This window comes from Aplysia californica, unplaced genomic scaffold (assembly GCF_000002075.1).
Source record: "Aplysia californica isolate F4 #8 unplaced genomic scaffold, AplCal3.0 scaffold00258, whole genome shotgun sequence".
NCBI lineage: Eukaryota > Metazoa > Mollusca > Gastropoda > Aplysiida > Aplysiidae > Aplysia > Aplysia californica.
The window spans coordinates 902,796-926,182 of NW_004797528.1; the positions used below are offsets into that span (position 1 = coordinate 902,796).

Consider the following 23,387-nt stretch of genomic DNA (forward strand, 5'->3'; position numbering starts at 1 on the left):
AAACTGTCGGTCTTGCCTGTCCTGTTATAGCTCTATCTGAGTTTGACTGTACATTTTTTAAAAAGAATTATTTAGAGAAACTCACAGAAAATGGGAGTTGGGTTATAGTATTTATAGCATGGGAATACACATAATGTACAGCTTTATTGAAAGTTGAAGAGCATGCATGGCTTCACAATAGAACAAATGAAAGAAAAAATAGTGTTACCGGTATTTGATGAATTTACACTTTGTTTATTTCAGCTTCTTGAAGGAGTTCAAGACCATGACATTTCATTATCAACACCATCACAAAAAAAAAAATCAACAGCACGGAATTTCACTCTCTTCAAGAAACCCATACACTTTCACACTCTGCAACAAACAGTCCTTAAATAAGCAAATCTTCCCTTTACTGTACAAACTAGCATGACTTAAGGACAGGACCCATGACATTCTGCAACTGGATATCACATTAAATAAATCTTCCTGCATTATCAGGTGCACATCAGCAGCAGCACCCCAACAACATCTCAGCAAGCTGTTAGCAGAAAAATATCCACCTTTTTACCACCTCCCCTCATCGTAATAAGGGAACAATAAAAGAAGTCCTTCAATAAATTAAATCAGTGCACTTTTTTTCACCATCTAAGCTTGAATATAAGCTGCTACCAACTTTACTTCTGTGCTTCATCCTTTTCTCAATGTACTCTGTTTTTCAAAGTCCACATTTCCAGATAGACACTTGATCTCATCCAACATCAATTCCTCAATATGAGGAAATATTGACATTGATGGGTTTTATAACACGATTTAAAAAACTACCCTCCTTCAGCAGTGTCATAAAAATTGTCACACAAAGGCTTATTTTGTGTATATTAAAAAAGTAATCACTCCTAGTAATAACCACTGATAACAGTAACACACAATTCAAGTGGAGTGCTGTCATTGGACTTCTCCCCTTTTGAGGTTTCAGATTAACCCTATCCGTACGCCCTGGGGTCATTTTGTACCCCCCGAGGTTGTATTCTTCACATTTTAGTATATTTCTAATATGAAGATCTCTTTGAAACTTTCAGTATTTCTCAAAAAAGTCTTTTGACAGACTGGCTATGCAAAGCGTACGGATCAGATTAACGAGTAAATTTCGTCTTTGAAAGTGGTGGCACAGAGTTCCCCACGTCGTTTGGATACGATAGTAAAACACAATGTACGGATAGGATTAATAAAAACTACACTTTCTTATGTTCTCGATAATGCTTAAAAACATTCAAAACAGCACAAATTGATGACAACACGAGATCTCTGTGAAACAGTGTAAATTTTGCTGACACAACATTAGATGCGAAAGACTTCCACTAGCTTGGAATGGCAGGCCTCACAACAAGGCATGAGACTAAGACAAATGACACAGCACTAGAACGACAGGTAAATCAAACATGATGTATACTCCTGCTGATACAGACGGGGCTAACTAGCGTTACAATCTTTCATCCATATCACTTTCATATTAATTGCAACTCAACACAGAGTCATACAACTTAGAGGAAAGCATACAGGATCTGAAGGTTCAATAACGAGGTAGTCACCTGATAAATCATACAACTTTCCTAAAAAAAACCCAAAAAACAATGTCCTATCTAATAAAGGAGATTAAAAGAAAATGTTCAAATTTCAATTCACATTTGTGTAAGCTTTAAAAATAACTGATCAAATCGACTGTAAACATCTACATAAGAACATCCAAAAATTGACGTAACATACAAAGTCACTCATGCCACTCGAAACACAAAAACATTTAATTTGCAGAGAAAATCTGTGCATCTTCTGTTACTACCTTCATAGCTCAGTTTAGGAAATGAAAAATTACGCCTTACAGGTTGTTCTTGCTGACTGCTGTCGTGCTCTACTCTGTGATCCAAATAGGGATCAGCATTCTAACCATATTGATAAATTGAGGAGTCGCAGCAAGCTCACCCATGCTGCAGGAAGTCTTGGGAACATTTAGTCTGCCAACACGCATACCAGTCTGAAGCCCTGTGCAATAGCAGCCCAACCACTACCATAGAACATTAGTAATCCACTCCTCCTATACAACAAAGAGGAGGAATGAGAGTGGAGGGGACTACTAAATTAGCAAAACAAAGCTTCTCGGCCTATTGGCTCCGATCAAAGGTGGTATCTGTTCTCAGCTTCTCCTCCGGCCTTGTGCCCACTGGTTTAGCGAGGCAGGTACTGCCCGAGGCACGGAGAAATCTAACCCTCTTTTCTATCGGGTGGACGGTTATCGTCCGCTAATAAAAGAAAATTATTTTTAAAAAAAAAGAAAAGCAAAACAAAGCTGCATGAGGCCCGCAAAAATGTGCATCTGCATGAAGAAATGTTTAACTGTATTCTGATGCATAGAAGCCAACCAAAATTCTTCTGAGTCACCAGCAAAACCTCCTTTGTGAAGGAGACAGGTACAGAAAATTAAAATGTGCACACGACAAAATGAGACCATATCCTTGAGGCACACGATGGTCGACTGCTTTGACAAATACTGCATCTTTCCAATCATTACAGCCTTTTCCTTGCACACAATAAGAAAAAAAATTCCAATCTTTACTGAGGCAAAAGTACACTCATTTTATACACCGTTTTTCTTATACGGTTGTCATTGCAAACCTGTCTTTTCACAAGACCAACACACGGAAGTCAAGCTCTACAATGATTCATGTCTTTGGTCAGCTTTCTTGGGGAACTTTCTACTCCCCCAGCGGAGCACTGCCAAGAGTCCCCACAGATCTACAGTCATGGACGGCTGAGCTGACAGATCTCCACATCGAGCTCAGCACTTTTGTCATGCTGTCCCTAATGTAAAAACTGCCTACCAGTACACAAACAAAAACTAACTCCTCCCAGCTCACGTAGATGAAAAGTTTCATTTGATTTATCACTAGGACTGGGCTGCATCTGGTTCTGACTTTTTCTCTTCTTTTTCTTTATTCCAGTTTTCTAGGCCCTTGGGCAAGGATGTATCTTCCTCAAAGGAACCTGTAATTGAAAGAAAGGACAAACAATATTGTATGCACTGTTGAAAGGCAAAGACTGTATTTCAAAGATATGTGTCAATATGACAGTCTAAGAAATAAAAGCTTCTAAGAAAGATCGCCAACTTGAACAGCATTATTGCACCAACAATTTTAAAGACAGTTAAAATAACAGCTTCACTTAACCTAAAACTAATACAATGACAATAATAGCATTGAGAAGAGGTACAAAAAGAAGACTAAACTGGTAGGCTCACAAATTCACTCTCTGAGACGAAAAGTCACTGGCAGACCACTCAGTCAAGGGTCTAAACATAAAATATTGTTTTTTCCCTTGCATGAGTAAAGCCATTTTTGGGGGCGAAAGACACGAGATGTGAAAAAAATACCCACAAACCACTGTTCATTCCAAACCTGAGCATGAATGCAAAAGAAAAAGAAAAGATTTAGGAATCTAAATCACTTGGTTAACTCTAAAAGAGTGAAATGCTTTTTTCAACAAGTATGATCAGCAAACGTCTCGTGAATAATCACTCTTACCTGTGCCAGCAACAAATTCTTCATATGTTGACTTCTCAGCAAAAGGTCTCTTGCCTAGAAGCTCTACCATGTCATCCTTGTCCAGTTTTTCTTTCTCTAATAATCTGATCGCAACCTGCAACAGTACCAAAAACAAATATAACAATCAAAACTACTTTTGGTAGATGTTCTTTTCCACTTTTCAATATACTTCAAAAGACGGGAAAGGATCAAATCTTTATATAATACTAAAATTGGAATCTTAACACATGTTCACCTCCTTTGGAGAACCTAAACGGATGGGTGACGGGGAAAGATCAGGGTAATATAGCTTTTTTAAGAGCATCCAGGCAAAGGAATGAATGAAGAACCATGATCTCCGACGTCAGTCGCAGATCTGGCACTTGATGATGATGATGAATATATTATTTCTTTTGTGTTCAGCACGGGGCAAGGTGCTCACTTGCCGGAAAAGTTTCAGTTTCAGTAGTAACACTTTGTCTTTAACCCTCCAAGTTGTTATCAGCTGATTAGATAGGCCAAAAAGTCTGCACTTAAGGAGTTGATGCCAATCTGACTGCCTGAACCCCTATTTCAGATCCCTTACTCAACTTTGTAGTTACAGAATCAGTCTGCTGCCACGCAGAAGAGTCTACTTTTACAGGCGCAGAAAGAAGGATCGTCACAGCAAATGAGTGAGCCAGAAACACAGAAACACAGAAACCTGTTACTGTCAACAGAGTTTGTGACCGTCTTCTTTTTCTGGTGTCAACACTCATGATGTCTCAGTCTGATCCTCAGTATAGGTTATAAATAAACAAAAGGCCTAAAATATTTCTTTCAATGCATTTTCCAATTAAAAAAACAGGAGAAAAGCAGTAAGGAGAAAGATAGGCCCTATTCGTATATGTAGTGCTGGATCCAGACAAATTATCTTTGATTTAAAGAAAAGCATTAGACAAAAATCTAGATTTCATGCATCAACAAAAATAGTCATTTCAGTCAAGGAATTTCATGTGCTTTTACTCCCAAGTCGTAAAATCCCTGAAAACAATGTAAAATAAGTCCCAAGTGACTTTAAAAAGTTGTATTGAAAGCTACTAGCAGTCTTTTCCCTTCCCTTCACTGTCATAAAAGAATGGTCACCTTTTCCACATGTTGCTTGTGTTTGTTAAGTAGATCCAGGGTCCTCTGGTAGGCATTTTGGACAATCGTCCTCACTTCCTCATCAATCAGCTGTGCAGTAGCCTCACTGTATGGCTTGGAAAAGGCCATTTCTCCTTGCTGGTTCATGTCAAATGACAGTTGCCCCACTTTCTCGTTCATACCAAACATAACAACCTGGGGAGTGGAGTAGAGGGTGGTTGGCGGGTGCTCTAGTGTGGTTTGCTTCTTCTTTCCCATGAAACATCTATCGTCCTTATCTTCCCTTCTTCTTTTTATGTTTTGTTACTCTCTTGTAACACCTCTAATCTTCTGGCGCTCATATGACCTTATGCAGTTGCGAGCGCCGTAAAACATCTACTAAAACTTTTTTTAAACTTGGAATGAAGTAAAAGGAAGGCACCCAGTCAAAAACAATGTTCTTTCTTATAAATTAGGTAGGCACCAGAAACGAAATTTTCAAAGTGGCTGTATAATGAATTTCTTAGTTCCGTGTGAAAGGCCTACACTCCAGAGACATTTTTATATAATTCTTTCACATCAAGCTGGCAACAATATCAGATACATAGGCCTGCCTTGTGCCCCTAAAATGAGCAGGTTACCGTACCACTGAACACTTCTGTGATGTAAACAACAAACATGTCCTTGGTCTACACTACTGCTCTCAGCTTAAGCTTATATATAGGGAGTTCATTGGCCTATACTACTGATTCCATCCCATGCCCCCCCAGCCAGATCAGTGAACAAAATCTGCAATTACGTGTAATTATATATGCTCGCCAACGCCAGTTTTTGGTGGGGTTTTTTACCATGTACAAATTCTTAACTATGAACACAATGTGCCCATTTTGAATGCAAAGAATTTTTTGTTTACTTCATGTAAGATACTAATGGTTTTTCTTCACCAAAATAAACAAAATCATGTTTTCTGTTTGTTTGTTTTTTGTTGTCTTTTTTTTTTTGGGGGGGGGGGGAGGTCTTTCTATACAAGGTTACAGGCTAAAAATAAAAGTTATAATTGAAACTAGAGTTGAGGTTTAGAAAGAATCATTGTGGCATAACCTAAGTGGTGGATGCATCTTGGTTGGTAAAATAAATCTCCAGCCTTGTTGCAAGTAGGCCTTGGGTGAATTTTATGTGCCCTTGATACAATGACCAATATCCCACTGTCTTATAAATAGGAAACGCTTATCACAATTAAGGGCAAATAATCAATAACTCATCATGAAGAAAAACAATTGCTGTACATAATACGCCAGCATGCTGCATGTTCAACAGGAAAGAGTTATTACACAGAGACATAGAAGGGGCGCGGGGGGGCGGGAATACTTGGAACAACAGATGCTCCACAGCATCCTACCTGAGAATATGCAGTCTGAGTGACTTTCCTCAAGTCGTCTTGTGCACCAGTTGTGATTTTGTTGAAGAAAATCTGCTCCGAACAGCGTCCCCCAAGCATCATGCACATTCTGTCTAATAACTGTGAAAGCAAGGTAAAAAATATACTTTGTCATTTCCAAAAGCTAAGAAAGCGGAAATACTAAAAATGCCTCTTCAACCATTTGAAAAACTGCAGTGTTGCTAGCCCAGTACCAGTCAAGGGTCTAAAAGTTTAGACAATCTCAGTTAACTAGTTTAAAACAAAAACATATCCAAATGTCATGAACTCTTCTCAAAATACAATTTCTTAAGAATTGCTAAATTTAAGCCGTGCTCAAATAAAGTACAGCTAACTCTATTTCATCTCATTTGAACAAGACTATAAATTGTATTGAAAATGAGATTACGTTGTGAAGACAATGCAACTCCATGGCTTCATGTTCAAAGTCATGTGTAATAGTTCTCATTTCTCAGCACTTATTCAAAGAACAGACTACAAAAGAGGTCAAAGCTGATCAGAAAAATGAAACTACCATTGTTTGGGTTAACAGACACCATCAATGCATCAACTAACACTTAAAACAAATTTTCACACTCATTTCTTCAATCAGCTGCGCACAACTTTTGCACAGCAACATTTATTCACAGTACAAAAAGTCTCTGCAACAACATAAATCTTACCTGTTCCTCTGTGTATAAATACTGTTCTTTAGGCAAGTACTGAGCATATCCAAGACCCTTTCCTCGTGGTATTATTGAAACCTAGGGAGGAAAAGACAGTTTTCAGCACAGTTCAGAGCATAGCAGACGCAAACAATAGCCGATACTACAGATCAATGTGAACTGCACCTTTAAATATATTACCATGTAAAATCAAAAGAGAACTAGAAACATATATGTTTGAATCATCAAAGTTTTAAAACAGATACCCTCTTCAACAAAAAGCAATTTTCTTCATAATCTTTGCAAGCATCAATCATTTCATGATAAAGAATGGAAATGAGGAATTCCAATAATGAGTTGTACTCATAAAGGCAGGAGTACATCTTGTTACTTTCTTAGTGAGCATAGTACCTTTAGTAAAGGGTCTGCATGCTCCAAAAACCACCCAGTGACAGCATGCCCAGCTTCATGGTATGCCACAGTTTTTTTCTCCTCTGGCTGAAGAACTTGTGTTTTCTTTTCAAGACCTGTAGTATATCAATAAAAATACATGTTACAGAAAATGCATGCTGTTCCAACCCCTACAAATTGCCCCATGTCACAAATTATGGAAAAAACATAAGGAGCCAAAGATGTTCAATATCTGTCCGTGTGGTTTTATGCACCCAGAATAATTTAGCAAAATTTGATCAATTTTTGAAAAATTTCGGATTATTTTCCTTTATCATTCTTTGTTAAAATTAACAGATTCGCATAATTTCACATTTTTGGGCTCAGTCTGCATAATTTCAGAATTTTACTTGCATTAAACGACGGGAACGGAATTAAAAAGCTCTCAATACATTACTGTTTTCAAAGACATACGTATCCTCCTGAGGAATTCCTTACGCAAGACAGACCCAGAGTAACCACATGACATGAGCCAGTGCCCTCCAGGGACAAGCTCAATGGCAACTTGAAAGCCAATGAAAGCATTCTGATGGACAGATGCACTACCTCCGAATTACAAAGTTTTATCTACCATTTTGGCCGTTCTGAGTTACTAAATAGTAGACCATGAGGTCAGAAACCAAATGTTCTATCTGCTCGATCAAAATCATTAGGTTACTTGGAGTCATTATCAAGATATTCAAAGAAATGCTTTCGAAAAGCTTGACTGGTTGTGAAACTCAAAATTTTGTACGTCAAATTTCTTAAAACTAGGTACTGAGTAGATAGAACTTTGTAATTCTAAGGTAACGGCTTGTGAAAATGTCAAGCATTACCAGGAAGACGAGGAGAAAGAGGAGGTAAGATGAACGGGGGTTGGGCGGTGTGCCTTATGCGGTGAAGTTTTATGCGTTATGTCATAACAAAGAAACATTACAATTATTTCCGACATACCATGTCTCTTGATGGGGAAACTCCAATTTTAAGAAAATCTTGCAGTGAATTCAAACCAAAATAATTCACACCATAATCTTGAATCAAATACTAAAAGAAAAAAACTGCACACAGAATCAACTGTTCTTCATAACCTGGCTTATACCTGCAACAACTCTTTCAATGGCTTGTTCAAAATGCTTCTCTTGAATTGCAGAATTCAGATCTCTTGCAGCTATCAAGGCAGCCTCATTACATACATTAGCAATATCAGCTCCTGAGGAGAAAAAGTCAGAGAAATGGTTTATACAGGATTCAATTGTGTGACCAGACCTGGAACTAAATTCTACAAAGAAATTTAATAAAACACATCAGCACTTACGATAATTTCACATGAATTTATCTGAATTTTTCTTTTCTTTCAAGCTTTTGAGCTTGGACATGAACAACTAATTTTTTATCTGGACTATTTGAAAACTATTCTCTGCAAAACAGAACTCAATAAAAGTATTCTTCTTAAATAAAGAGCTCAGAAAGTGATTAACGAAACATAAAAAAGATAAGAATATTCAAACTTTTCCTGTTAAAATTATCAGGAAAACAGATATCAAATAACTATGGTATAGCATACAAATAGTGCTGAGCCATACCTTGAGTTAACTTAATAAGAGAATTAATGAATAAATACAACAATTATACTGTAAAATTTCAAACTTGATTGTCTATGATCATAATAAATAAATCGCCTTTCTCTTGCTTTACTAACCAAAGAGCTGGCTATATGAAAAGAAAGATACCTGAAAATCCTGGAGTGAGAGCCGCCATTTTCCTTGCAAGATCATCTATTTGCAGGTCAGTCTTCAAGTTGTTCAAGTGGACTTTGAAAATGGAAGCCCTGCAAAAATAAGGTATGCTTCAAACATGCATCTCCGTAAACACCTCTTTCACCTGCCACTAAGCAAACTTCTTAATTGTATCGTGTCAAGAAAAACTTCAGAGTCCACCGAAGAACTGTCATTAGCTCCTGATTCAGACGTAGTAGACAACGTTCAGATTCTTGTCAAGCCTTCTAAAATGTTGTACTAAAATTCAACAATGGTCCACCCCCAAAAAAGCAAGCCCTCTTTAAAAAAACATATTTAATTTATAAAAAACTCACCTTCCTTTAATATCTGGCAAAGGCACAAAAATTTGTCTGTCAAAGCGGCCAGGTCTGAGCAGAGCCTGGTCCAGGATGTCTACTCTGTTTGTTGCAGCCAGAACCACCACACCAGTCTGTGTGTTGAAACCTGACAGCATAGATCAGGAAAATGTTCACGTTTCTTTTAACAAATGAAACTTCATGTTCACAGGTACCACACGTAACATAATCTTTCTTGTAACACAAATCTATTTCACCCCACATATTACATGTATTTGTGCCTGAGCTTATAAGCACCTGTGAAAAGAGGCAACATTATCAAAACTTGTTTATCTTAATTCATAAGATTATCCTCTCCTTCTATATTGGCTGTGAATGATGGACAATCACTAAAGAGAGAGAAAATAAAATAGAAGCAACAGAAATGTGGTTTCTTAGGAGACTGCAAAGAGTATCATGGAAGGAAAAGAAATCAAATGAGGTAGTGCTTGATGAAGCCCACGTGGGACATTCAATGTTAAAAACAATCAGGAAACGACAAATGCAGTATTTGGGACACCTAAATAGACATAAGGGTCTGGAACATCTAGCTCTCACTGGCAAAATTGAAGGCAAACGAGGCAGGGGTAGACCCAGAACAATCTACTTGGGGAACCTAAACAAATGGGTAACGGCGAAAGATCAGGGAAACGTAGCTTTTTTGAGAGCATCCGAGCAAAGGAATGAAAAGACAACCAATGTCTGTTGCAGATCTGGCACTGGATGATGATGATCCTCTCCTCGTTTTAAAAAGTGATTAACAAATATAAGTTTCCACAAGTGCAAACCATTAGCAGAACTTAGTTTCCTGACCCTTCCACTCACCATCCATCTCCACTAAAAGCTGGTTCAAAGTGTTCTCTTGCTCTGAGTTGCCACCCCAATTTCTGCCACTCCGTTTCCTTCCCACGGCATCAATTTCATCAATGAACAGAATACATGGGGCCTTTTTCCTGGCAAGGGCAAACATGTCTCTCACCTGGGGAACAACAATAAACAATCAAGTCTAAAGCCTAAATCAAATCTTATCTGCATGGAAAAATCTCTCTTTACAAAACGCGGAGGTGTTCCTCAGAATATAGAACAGTCGCTCATTTAGCTAATTTCATTAGAAAATAGGATATAAGTAGAAGCTTTAATAAGGAGATGAAGAAGCATACTGAGGGGTTTTTCTTTTTAATCAGTATGGTGATCATCTAACATTTGAAGATAGCAAGTCCGAAGCACACCAGTTATTCTATGTGTGTGTGTGTGTGTGTGTGTGTGTGTGTGTGTGTGTGTGTGTGTGTGTGTGTGTGTGTGTGCGTGCACGTTGTTTAGGTCAAATGGTCTCACAATGTTCATTTTCTGTACTTTGATTCGTCAGTTGCATTGAAGGATAATTCTGCAGTGTACATCGCTTAGAGCCTTCTGGGGATCAGGTGCTATATAAATTCCCATTTTTCTTATTGTTACTTAACTATTTGTATGTCATTGCTGCAAAGCATGCAGTTAGAGAGAAAGACTTGAAGGTCCTATTCCTTTCAATATTTCAGTCTCTCCTATATGGCTTTTTCTCAACAGTTAGCATCCATAATTAAGCAAACACATTCCTCTCTCACTCAAACATAACGCTGGAATAAACGTCTTAATGCTGGAATAAATGTCTGCACTCACCCTGGAGGGCCCAACGCCAACAAACATTTCCAAGAACTCGGAGCCAGACACTGTGATGAAGGGCACATTGGCCTCTCCGGCAGTAGCTTTGGCCAACAGTGTTTTTCCTGTGCCAGGGGGGCCTGTCAGCATGGCACCTGAACAAACAAGCAAGGTACATTGAGGAGTTGCTGCAGTGGTTACAAGAAAAGGACAGAGACTCAATGCAATAACCAAGAGTTTATATGTGGCTTCAGAAATTGTGTAGTAAATGGGTCCCTGAACCCAAAAAAAAAGGACAGAGATTCAATGCAATAACCAAGAGTTTGTATGTGGCTTCAGAAATTGTGAAGTAAATGGGTCCCTGAACCCACTTTTGGGGGGTATCACAATAAAGAAAATAAAAAATAAATAAAACAAGTAAAGTTTGTAAGTTATAGTTTCTAATGAACAAGAATATATTTTGCAAATTCTTTATTTCTATTCCAAGGTAATACACCAAATGGCAGGGAGACCCACAGAAACAGAGACTGAGTAAACCTGATCAAATTTTGGAGGCTTCACAATTCATTTAAAAACATACTTAATGAAAAGCCATCTTGATAGTTAGTCCTCCTTATTTATAGTATAGTAGTATAAGGTTTTACGGCGCTCGCAACTGCTAAGGTCATATGAGCGCGCCTCCTTATTTATAGTACTTACTCACATGTTCACAAAGAGATATGCATACCGTCATCAATTGTACTGTGATAGTATGAATGTCTACTTATGTGTTAGCTTGAATGTTTCAAGCTGTGTTGTACAGGAGTGGGCCCTTTTGAAATTATCTGCATTATCATTAGTATTATCATTATTATTATAAGTAGTAAGCCAGTTTTGGACATCGATTTTCATGCACCTGATTATGAAAAATTCTGTTTTAAGACGATAACATTTAACAAACCACAACAATGCAAGATAACATAATCTCCTTGTATGAGAGCTTAACATTCTTCAAGTTTTCATTAAAATAAAAATACAGTCATGATTGAAGGAGTATTACTTTAGCAGTGATTAAACTGACTTTGCAATGAAATCAAATGCTGAAAGTATAGCAGCAGGGTACATGTTCTCAGACTGACAAAGATAAAATAAGAGATATGAAGGCAAATGCTCAAAGACCTTTTGGAATTTTGGCTCCCAGATCCAAGTACTGCTGTGGATTTTTCAAGAAGTTGACAAACTCCATAATCTCCAGCTTTGCCTCTTCGCATCCTGCAACATCACTGAAAATGAAAATGAACGTCCACTATTAATTTATCCACTTATAAAACACAGACATTTTATACCATTCTTTAAAAGAAACTACTTGTTGCCAGTAATTCAAGAACACAAGTCCATCTCCAAAAAGTTTGAGACACAGAAATTGAAAATCATATATACAGAAAAACTCTTCTGCACTACTCTGCAAAGTGTGCCACTGTCACACACAGAAGGACTTATGGTTAATGAAACCTTGATATGGGGCACTGGAATTACTTGTAATAGCAGATCAATCCAGCAGAAAGATCAAAATGCAGCTCCTATTGGACTCTACTATCACATAGATATAAGATTAAAATACATGAAGACCAATGAAACACACCCGATTCCATTGAGAAAACAGAAATGAAATTTATCCCAAATGGTAAGTATACACCTCTCCTATTCCCAAATCTCAAACCGCGAACTCCGAATCTTTCAACATATGAGTAAAAAAATAAAACATTTAAATTAAACAGTGACTTACAACATTTTCACTTCACCAACTGAAATCAAGACTTACCTGAACTTCACCCCAATGTCCTTCTCTAACACTTTGGCAGTGGTCTGTGAAAAGCCAAACATGCCCCCAGGGCCACTTCCTCGCCCAGCACCAGGCTTGCCCATTGGCTGTTGTTGGAAGCAAATTGAGTGAAACATTTTTCATTGAGGCATTAAGTGAGCATGGAAGAAAACGGATTGATAAAGAAAACAACACAACTCTAGTAATTCTCGACACCTGACAAAAAAGTAAACCTGCACTCCATACCCATATCATTTTTATAACAAAGCTTCTTACTTCATTGTAAACACCAGATCAGCACAATTCAACAACTGTGGGTATCTCTGTTTTGAGACAGACAGGCTAAGCACACATTATTGGTACAGGAAATAAATCATGTTTAATGAAGGGGGCTTGACAGACTTGCTCACAATACCACAGCACCAAAAGCGGTTCCCTGGCTTGCCAAATTCAGATAAAGATAAAGCTAATCATTTTAGGGTGTTCAAAATTCATATAATTTTGTTTCTAAAAATGAATACATTATATAAAACTTTTTTAAAAAGTGTGCATTTTCTTTAAGCAGGACTCAACAGTAGCACAAGTAACATCCACTAGTTCAGAAAGGATCATTTTTACTCAAATATGACCAAAACATTGTCAAAATTCAATGGCATCAAAGAGAATATTTAACCCTTCCAGCCCCAGACATGTTTGTGTACTCCCTAACCCCAGTCCCAGCCAATACAGCAGTATTTCAGAAAAAGAGGCATACATTCAAAAAAGTGATGTAGCATCTTTGTAATGAGGTTTATATAATAACATATAATGTTTAAAGGTAAATGAACAAATACTCTGAAAATTAAAGTTTAATTAGGTTTGCTAATTTTGAAAAAAAAGGCGCAAATTAAGTACTCCCTGAAACTGAGAATATATGCTCTTGGGACAGAGGGAGGTACAAGCGCTGCTGAAAATATACTCCAATTTAAATGCAAATGAAAAAACATAAAAAGAAACTTACTCCTCTGCGGAAGAACCAGATCATGATTCCGATGGGTATTAACCATCCCAAAGAGTTCAACACCATGCTGCCCCTGTAAAATGGTTATAAAAAACAAAGCATTTGAAAGAACACATTGATAATATGATGAACAAACATACACTGAAATATTAGGAAATGAAAAATAAGCATGACAGGGGTATTTGCCTTGCAGGCTGCAACGCTGCATATCCCCAAGAAGACTTGCTCACCAATGAACTCATTGTGAAGTTATATAAAAATCCACTCAAGGTAACATAAAACTATATATATATATATATATACATACATATGAACCAACTTAAACTTTAAAATCCTGTTCTGTAAAAAATGTTTTGAGAAGACATTTCCCAAAAGCTAAGAAGTTACTTCAGTCACTAGCAGATTTATCAAATTACTAAAACTTGTCATGCTTATCTCTACCTAAAGTGAATATCATTCATCTTGTGTATAGTAGACTTCACATTTTCTATTAAACAGTTCCATCACGCCAGTATACATACCAGTCTGACTCTTTCTTATAGACCACTGTGATGAAATTGTTGGGTTCAACATTCATTTCCATCTGTGCCTTCTCCAGATTTCTCTCAAATGTTTCCACACTGCCAATTGTGAACCAAATTGTGTGCTGGAAAAGATATTATATTACAAATCAGAAGTCAGATTTCACAAATGAAACATCTTGTTCAACACAATTCATCCAAAAACTAAAACAGTGCCCCGTCGCCAATGTTATATCATCAAAACCATTATTTCATTATTATCTGACGATTTGAATGAGGCTCTAAGGAAAGTCTGCACAATAAAAACCATAATTGTTAATAATATGTAATATGCATTCTCATTTTTAACAACACCAAAATTTTGCATTGTCATTTTGACTCACTTTCACAGTTTATCCACCTGGTGGAAGATTGAGATGAATGAAATATTTTGAGAGACAGAAAAATCAATAAGTTGGCCCGATTATTCTTCCATTAAAAATATTTGTTTAAAAATAGCTTTTTTGTTACTGTTTTTGTAGTGTGGGGGGAAGGCAGGGGCAGCAAAATAAGCAGGGTTAGTAGGTGATACACCAAGAAATTGAAAAATGATATAGATGGTACTAACAGAAAAAACAGAAAGTTCTACTACATTTGTTCAATGAGACCTGAGCGACCAATCTTAGAACACAACCATCTTTCTAGACACCAACAGGCTGCATAAGCTGAAGTTGATATTCACAAGTTGACACAGAGATATTTCAAGGCATTAGAAATTCATTTTCATTACCAATAGACATCTTTTTTTTTTAAATAAAAGATTTGATCCATTAAAAAAAATAATACAGCCCAAATGCATAATATTGTGGCAATGCCAAACATATGAATATAGCCAATTAAGTTGGGACAGGAATCATGTCAAACCCGCTTGTACATATTCAGACAGTTACACACTTTTAATGAAGGCACAAAAGGCAAAAAAAGCAACCACGCAAGGTACTCACACTGGAATCAACTTGGGACCCAGGCATAAATCGAACTCTGACCCATTTGTTGTTTACCACCTCCACTTGATCCACCTGAAAAACATTTTTTTAAAAACAACAAATGATTTACATCTGAAATATTTACGTTTACTATCTTTTATCATTAATGAAAATTGAATATCAATTACAAATCAATTACAAGAGTAAGACATAAAAACTACAAGGCATCCCATTCTATCTGTTTAACAAGCTGTCACCAATAACTCATTGAAATGAATAAATGCACTGTCACCATCAGGTGATCAGAAAGTAAAGTTTGCTGGTACAAATTTCTCAGACTCCCTCATCAGAATATAAATTTCTAGATATCCTTCTTTACACATTTAAAGAAACCACCATCACAAGAAATGACTCTAGACCAATAACACACAAAGATTTTCACATAAAAAGATACATGTGTCACGGGGTGGTGGAATCAGGCAATCGTCAATTTTTGGACATGTGGAGTTATTGGTATCATTTTAAAGCTTGTTCATTTGTCTTGATTTCGGAGAAGAAAATACTCATCTATCATGAATAAAAAAGTCCAGATATTTGCGATTGAAGGAAGTGGGGGTCGCTTGGTTTCAGAGGTAACATTAGCAAGAAAATGATCACTGAAGATAGGCAACTTCCAAAGCTTGAATCCTTAGAAACTGCACATTTTCATTTTTGTGCCTTCAACATTTTTGTAAAATCCACACAGAAATCTATTTTTTAATGGACCTTCAAGGCGTTGAGTCAAAAATCAAACATTCTTTAAAAATTACTTAACAGACAAAAAAAATAAATGCCAGTTTCTTCGATTTCATTATTTTGACGAGCGCCCGATTTCACCACAAGCTTCACATATGTGTATATATTATTATATAAAGATGCCTACAATTTATGAATCTAAAAAGACAAACCCACCATTCCTGAGGTGAGAAAATTCTGAAAGAACTCTTTCATGGTGATTTCTCTGTACTGGCTGGAGTAGAGCATGTAGAGAAGCACAGCGCTGCCAAGAGCCCCAAAAGCAAGCATCTGTTTGTCAGGTGGTCCGCCTCCAAGTTTCTTACCACCTTTGTCTCCACTGCCACACAAAGACAAAAGAAACACATAAACACACACATCCCCAATTCACAAGGAGGGGTGTGAAAAAAATTGACGCGAAGTTAAATAATGGTCAATTACAAATTTTCGAAAAACTACATAAATCAGATGAGCTGAGACCTTACTGTTTATCCTGAAATTTGAGACGAGGCAATATATAATGTCTGAATCAAATATCCACTCACAGCCATTTAGATTTAAACACAGCCTGTTTCACCTTTTACTTGTTGACCAGCAAAATATCACCATACTGTGATACTAGGATCCCTAGTCTCCAATTTACCTCTGCTGTGCACTGCTCTCTTCAAAGTCTCAGTAGGCACAGAGGGCTACAGTACTAGTTGAAGCAACAGGTCAAGTTCAATAGGTAAATAACGACAATTTAAAGTGAGTGTCATTTGAGAAGCTACATAGAGAAAATATTAAAACCAGTTTTCCTGAACAATATTACTTTTTTAATGAATATAATGTTAACATTTACAACTATGGTTCCACATATTTCATGAGACAAAATACAAGCAAGACAAATAAACCACACAACATTGTCTTTTGCATCAGCTTAGACAGAAATAAAACGTCCTTACTGTAACCACAATTCAGTGCTCAGGCTTTACATCATCAGTTTATATTCAGCAATGAACTGGAACTTTAAAACAGTGCACCAGATAGAGAAATACAGTTTAAACATCCAGTTAACAAACTTTCAAGCAGGTAAATAAAACTACATCGCACTTTGAAATAAATGAAGAAGCATAAACCAAAAATGCAGACAAGGTAACAAAACAAATGCCTTTCCAATTTTAAATAAGTGCGAAATACACAAACCAAAATTAAGTTTGCATAAGGCAATGATTAAAGTTATGGCAAGAGTAAATATATATTCTTACAACACATAAGCCCTGATTATTTCTGAAATCAGAATAAAGTAGTTAGAAACATACCCAAATTCAAACTTGAACTTAAACTCAAAGCCTTCATCGTCCTCCTTTGATGATTTGGAAGATTTTGGATCTCCTGTGCACAAGATAGAAGACATGTTCAGTCTTAGTAAGAGTTTAAAGGCACTTGCAACACAGTAAGGTCATATAAGTGCCGAAGATTAGAGGTATTACAATCGAGTAATAAACAAAAAAGGAGGAGAGATCAGGACGATGATAGATGTTTGATAGGAAAGAAAGAGCAAACCACACCAGAGCACCCGCAAACCACCCACAGAGAAGACATGAAGATGATAATTAGGTTGTAAATTCTGCACAATATAAATAAGTAACAATTTGCCTCATGCAGCAAGTAAAACTAAACAATCAGTATCACAGTTGAAGTGTTACAAGAAAATTTCAAAAGATGTAACTTTCATTTTCAAAAGAATAGAAATTAATATCTATTTTCGAGGTACAGGACGTCAATACTTCACTATACTAATACTATACTTTACAGGTTACCCTTTAACTCTTATTTATCTGTGCTGTCATTCTAAATTCGTGTACGCCTAAATATTTATATCACAACAAAAAATGGATTTAGATAGATCTATCTCGTTTACTATACCAAAAACTTAACAATCTGCACTATGAATGAAGTATAGAAACTGAGATTAAATGCAGAAAAAGCAGGTGTATGGTATAGGATTTCAGTAACAAATTTCAGGGGAGAAAATAACTCTTGACTCTAGATCTAAAACTGTTAGTTGTACAATGCGCCACTATTCGCAAAATACACTTTCAAGTTGCGAATTCTCATAAAGAAAGGAAATATCATCATGTTTATTTTGAACTTGCCCAGTATTATTAACATCGATTAGGAAGACAGAATAGAAATTTGTATTAAATTAAAGGAGATGGAAACAACACGCTCTGAGTCATTCTGGCGGAAGAAGGTAAACGGAAACAACAAGAAACATATCGTTCTGGTCAATAGGTATTAAACTAAAATACTGGAAAATTGAATGGTACACTTTACTCGACAATTCACACCTTTAGACTTTGGTGAAGATGAATCTGGCTTCTGAGGCTTGTCTGAAAAAAATCTGTGGGCTGACTTGTTAAGAGCTGCCAACTGTCGAAATAATGTCTTTGTAGTCAAAGGTGCTGTTGTATGTAACTTCTGTCTTGCCTGAGGATGTTAAAAAGTTGGGGTTTTTTTTCAAGAACGAGATTAATTAAATCAAATATACGCTATAATGATGGCTAAAGAAATCAATTTATCCATGACTGTGAAGCTTATATGGGCTTGATAATTTTACAAAAAAGAAGTTCCAGTGAAATTTTTTTTTTTAAAGGCAACAATAAATCTTTGTATCTAAAGTTTGAAGACAACAATGAGGATCGTCAAAATAAATGGAATAACATTAAATTTCAACACTTTATAAATACAGCCCTCTACACTTAACAATCCCTTGATCAGGAGACAAAGCAAAGCAGGTTCTTATGTGGACCTGTTCCTTAGTATTTTCAATTTAGGTAGATATTAATTTAGAATTTTCTTTGGGTGGCAGCCTAGGCCTCATGTTATCGATTTTAGAACCATCAAGGGATTTTTAATGGGCGCAACTTGCAAATGGAACCCCCAGATTTTTTCGCCATCCGAGATCAGCGAGTTTTAACCTAAAGTACCTAAACCCTAAGATCAGGGGTGGGTTGAAAAACAGCAGTAAGAAACAGCCAGGCGTTTTCAGTAAAAAAGAGTCACAAGTAAGGGGGAGTAGACCACACAGAGAGCCGAGGGAGGGTAAAGAGTGGTGACCGGGCAGAGAGAAAGGCAGATGACAGAAATATGACTTGAGAATAGAGCAGAAACTTTTTCCCCGTTGCTGGCAGGATTCCATCCCAGGATCTTTTGACTGATAGGCGAACGTCTTACCTCTAAAACACTGTGTTGTGAACACAGTAAGTTTTGAGTCCAACAACACTTGAGTACGAGTCAAATTTTGCTATATTATCAGGTAGCGTCAATTACAACCGAGTCTATCTCCATCAATGCGCCAAGATTTTAATCTTATTGTCCTGCGTCTGTGCCGAGATGCGATTCTTATCAGTAACTTCTTACAAAGCGGACGGGTCGCCGAGGTCAGTCACCGTGTACTGTTAGTCTACAGCGAGCGGCCCTGGAAACATGTGTTTTCGCCATGAATACCGTGGGTTGTGTTAATTGATGATGAAAATAACGCTCTATGTTTTATAAATAGCTGTCTATTTATAAAGTGTTACGAACACATGAATAAAACCCCCTCCCATAATTTGTAGATCAAGTTATCACGAGTAGTTACATCCAATCGAATTTAAACCTTTTAGTTTTAGATGCTCTTGTTACATTCCGAATGATCTGGGGTTCGAAAGGAAATAGTATAGAATTACCAAATGTTCTGCACTCAAATTTTTCTTTTTACCTGCATAATGGTACTTAAACTATCAATTTATAAATTTATTTATTATCACAAGTAATATCACTTTGCATAATTTCAAGCTCATTTGAAAGATTATGTATGGTAAAATGGAAGTCTTGTCTCCTGGCTTACCTTTTAAGGTCCTCATTTCTAATTTCATTATAGGACGAACATCTAAAGCTATCCGTACAATGTACCAACTTGGCGTGTTTTGAACGAGACATGCGCTTCGGTGTAAAACCAACGCAGGCGGTTCTAGAAGTAGGCCACAAACGCACACAAACTCAAGCAGACTGACGCACACACACTTCAACTCCATGAATATGCGGAAGTTCACAAACGCAGAACATCGAGCACATAAGCTTATAAACTCACCAAAGCAAAAGAGCTCCAATTTACTAGGTGGCAATTGACGCTAGCATCAGATGTCACTGCGTAACTCAGTTGACTCATTGGCAATTGACACTACCATATTATTATTGGGTCAAAAAAAGGGAATGGTTGATTCATAGTGATCATTAATCATTCCTCCATAAATGAACATAGATGACCCAATCCAATCCTGCCAATGGGCATCACCTAGACATCATCATGTTGGCTATTATATAATTATTAATATGACATGAATTGAATATGATGTTAACAAGGAGTCGGCCCAGATCTAATATTGTAAAATAATAATAACGAAGTGACTATTTTTCAGAACGCTCGGGAAAATAAACTTGACCTCTATTTCTCCGAATGGTTTTACAGTTCTCGAGATATTTTGGTCAGTCTATTTGCGAAAAGTCGGCGTCATCTTTAATTCTGCCACTCTGCAAGGACTGTGAACTCAAAGAAGCATCTTTTGCATCGAATTCAATTTCTAGAGCAAGAGATTTTTGGATGTCTGAAATATTTGAGTCTGAATATTCAGGTGAAGATACTTCAATTGTGGTGGGGCAACGTTCCCGAACTATACTTCATTTGAAAAGACTGAAAAAGGTACTGCGAGAAAACAAGACAGCTCGACTTTGGCAGTAACCTATTTGACATTTAGTCACCCCTAAAGCAAAAAATAAAAAATAAAAAAATCCTTCCATGCCCCCACCCCCTCCCCCCGTTCACATTTTTTCACAAACACACGCATACTCACACTCGCGCGTGGGGCCACTCCATTCGCGAGCAGGCTAATCTAACCAAAAAATCTCAAGAACGGAAACCATTTGGAGAAATAAAGTTCAAGTTTATTTTCCCGAGCATTCTGAGAAATCTAGATCTAGATCTAATAATAATGGCCACCTCTATTCTCACCGCGGGTGAGAATAGCGCAGGCGAGTCTTTAGGCTATTCTCACTCGGTGTGCGTTCACCGTTATTGCCTAGATCTAGGCCAACCAATTTTGCGTTCACCCTAAACCACAGAATTCTACACTGTGATAACAGAAAAAATTTAGAATTCGGTGCCGTGAACAAACAATCAATTACTACTGTTAGCCTACTAAAAGCGTACAATTTTGTCTGTGGGCAGTGGAAAGAGAGAGAGAGAAAGAGAGAGAGAGAGAGGAGTAGCGCGAGAACTTCCGGGCAAAACAAAATGGCGACCTGCGTAGTTCGGCTCGATTCGAAAAGTTAAATAGCCGTAGCATCTTTGTACACGACCAAATTAATTTACTTTCGTGTTTTAACATCATTTTTTAACTTTGTTTTGGTCAATTTGATCGTCCACACCGATAGACAGTATTCAGAAAGAGACAGAAGAGGGGAGGAGTAGATCTTGCGAGAACTTCCAGGCAAAACAAAATGGCGACCCCCGTAGTTCGGCTCCATTCGAAAAGTGAAATAGCCAATAGCATCTTTGTAGTCGATAAAATTAGCTTACTTTAGCGCTATAACGTAATCTTTTCTTTGCCTCTATCCATTTGATCATCCATATCAATAGAAAGTATCCCGAAATTAGGAAAAACAGGTCTTGTTTCACACCGGGTGAGAATGGTAGTGTCAATTGCCACCGAGTGACGCAGTGGCAATAGACAAAAATTGACTTTTTGTCAATTGTCACCGAGTAAATTGGAGCTCTTTTGCATTGGTGGGTAGATCAAGCTTATTGTGCTCGAGTGCTCGGTGTTGTGCGTTCGCCTCTCTGTCCCTCTGTGTGTGTGTGTGTGTGTCTTTTCTTGACCCCCGTCTCTCGATTTATGTTCCCCGATATACGTGAATTTCTGCTTGAGTTTGTGTGCGTTTGTGACCTTCTACTTCTAGAATTGCCTGTGTTGGTTCTACATCAAAGTGTAGGCTAAGGTTAGGCCTACGTCTCATTGAAAACACGCCAAGTTGGTACCGTAGCTTTAGACTAGATGCTCGTCAAATGAAATTATTGAGAACAAATTGACCCATTAGTAGACACACATTATAATAGATCTATGTACAATGCTAAAGATAGTGTTGTTTTCAGACTTGACACCGCGTCACTCGGTGGCAATTGACGCTACCGTTGAGAATAGCCTACGGTGGCAAGTCTCACCCGGGGTGAGAGGTCGATCGTATTTCTGAATAGCCACTTCTAATAATAATAATAATACTTGTTGGCCACCCTGAGCCTGAGCAATCCACTCTGGGTTGGGACCAGGTTTCAACTTCAATTAAATTACCAAAATCTCTAGATCTAGTAATTGGGCAGGAATTTCTATATTCCATTTCCCAACTGTATTCTTGAAACTTCTCTCTTCAGAATGAAAGTAGCCATAAATGGATCGCAACCAGCTCTGTCAGTACAGTAGGCTACAGTAAAAGTAAAAGTAAGTGCAGAGGTCACCAGTCATTATGGAACTGGACTTCACTTAGTTTGGTTGGTCGGCTTATAAACACTTTATTTACCTCATGGCATATGCAGTTCTTTGACAGAAGCGTTCTCAGAATCCTTTCCCCTTGACGAGTGGGAAAAACAAACCGGTGCGCCATCGTGACTCTGCAAAGCGTGATAACACTACTGATGCAACAGTCAATAGCAGTGAGCAAGAAACGGTACTAAGAGTGGTGAGGCACACACTGTTTTCACCATTACGAAAACAATATACAATAATTAGTTTCGACTTTTATTTTTTTGTAAATATAATTTTTCCTTAATTTGGGATTGTAAAAATGTTGAAAGACCAGGATAGTTTTCAGAATTATGAATTATTTTTTTTACGAAAACAACATTGAGATCAACCTTACTTAAAGGGAGCTCCACAAAACGGACAAATATGTAACTGTCTCTCTGTTATTAGCTTCTATTTTCAGGAATCTTACTATTACGTCAGCCTACCCAAATGTTCATATTTTTATGATAACACGTGTCATTTTTTTCCATAAAGATTACAAAGGCAGTAAAAAGTAGGTTATTTGTTATATTTTGTAAAACACACGATATGTTATATTCAGCACTTATTGAGCAGTATGTGCATTTTTATTGAACTAATTAAATTTTTTTTTTTTTTAGGGGGGGGGGGTGAGCTCATATTGTTGCATTACAAAATGTATTGCAGCACAAAATGAATACAGCTGGATTTCGGATTGTATTTATAGAATCTAACGTTATTTTGCCTACTAGAGCATTCTTTTCAGGATTCATGATTTTACTTTTGCTGTAAAAGGAGAGAAGAAAGACAACTTTATCAAATCTGATTCATCATCATCAAGTGCCATTT

The 23,387-nt window shown here is 37.2% G+C and overlaps 1 protein-coding gene across 1 annotated transcript; it reads right to left on the reverse strand.

Moving 5' to 3' along the window:
* Positions 1 to 204: 204 nt before the first annotated feature.
* On the reverse strand, positions 205 to 22,756 carry LOC101859023 (AFG3-like protein 2). The gene is made up of 20 exons (XM_005100740.3): positions 22,576 to 22,756; positions 18,312 to 18,450; positions 17,280 to 17,352; positions 16,156 to 16,318; positions 15,223 to 15,297; positions 14,240 to 14,364; positions 13,719 to 13,791; positions 12,719 to 12,825; positions 12,076 to 12,179; positions 10,936 to 11,072; positions 10,105 to 10,258; positions 9,259 to 9,388; positions 8,897 to 8,994; positions 8,266 to 8,376; positions 7,149 to 7,264; positions 6,756 to 6,836; positions 6,055 to 6,174; positions 4,677 to 4,871; positions 3,552 to 3,666; positions 205 to 3,015 (listed from the first exon to the last, which is right to left on the reverse strand). The coding sequence occupies exons 1-20, from the start codon at positions 22,657 to 22,659 to the stop codon at positions 2,918 to 2,920; spliced, it is 2,298 nt and encodes a 765-aa protein (XP_005100797.1). The 5' UTR covers positions 22,660 to 22,756; the 3' UTR covers positions 205 to 2,917.
* Between the last annotated feature and the right edge of the window lie 631 nt (positions 22,757 to 23,387).

Excerpts from the sequence above, each read along its gene's own strand:
- LOC101859023 (XM_005100740.3), bottom strand. The coding sequence starts at position 22,659 with ATGGCGCACCGGTTTGTTTTTCCCACTCGTCAAGGGGAAAGGATTCTG. Across the intron at positions 17,353-18,311 it reads ATCTTCACCAAAGTCTAAAG|GAGATCCAAAATCTTCCAAA; the intron begins GTGTGAATTGTC and ends TCTTGTGCACAG. Across the intron at positions 8,995-9,258 it reads TTGCCAGATATTAAAGGAAG|GGCTTCCATTTTCAAAGTCC; the intron begins GTGAGTTTTTTA and ends TTATTTTTGCAG.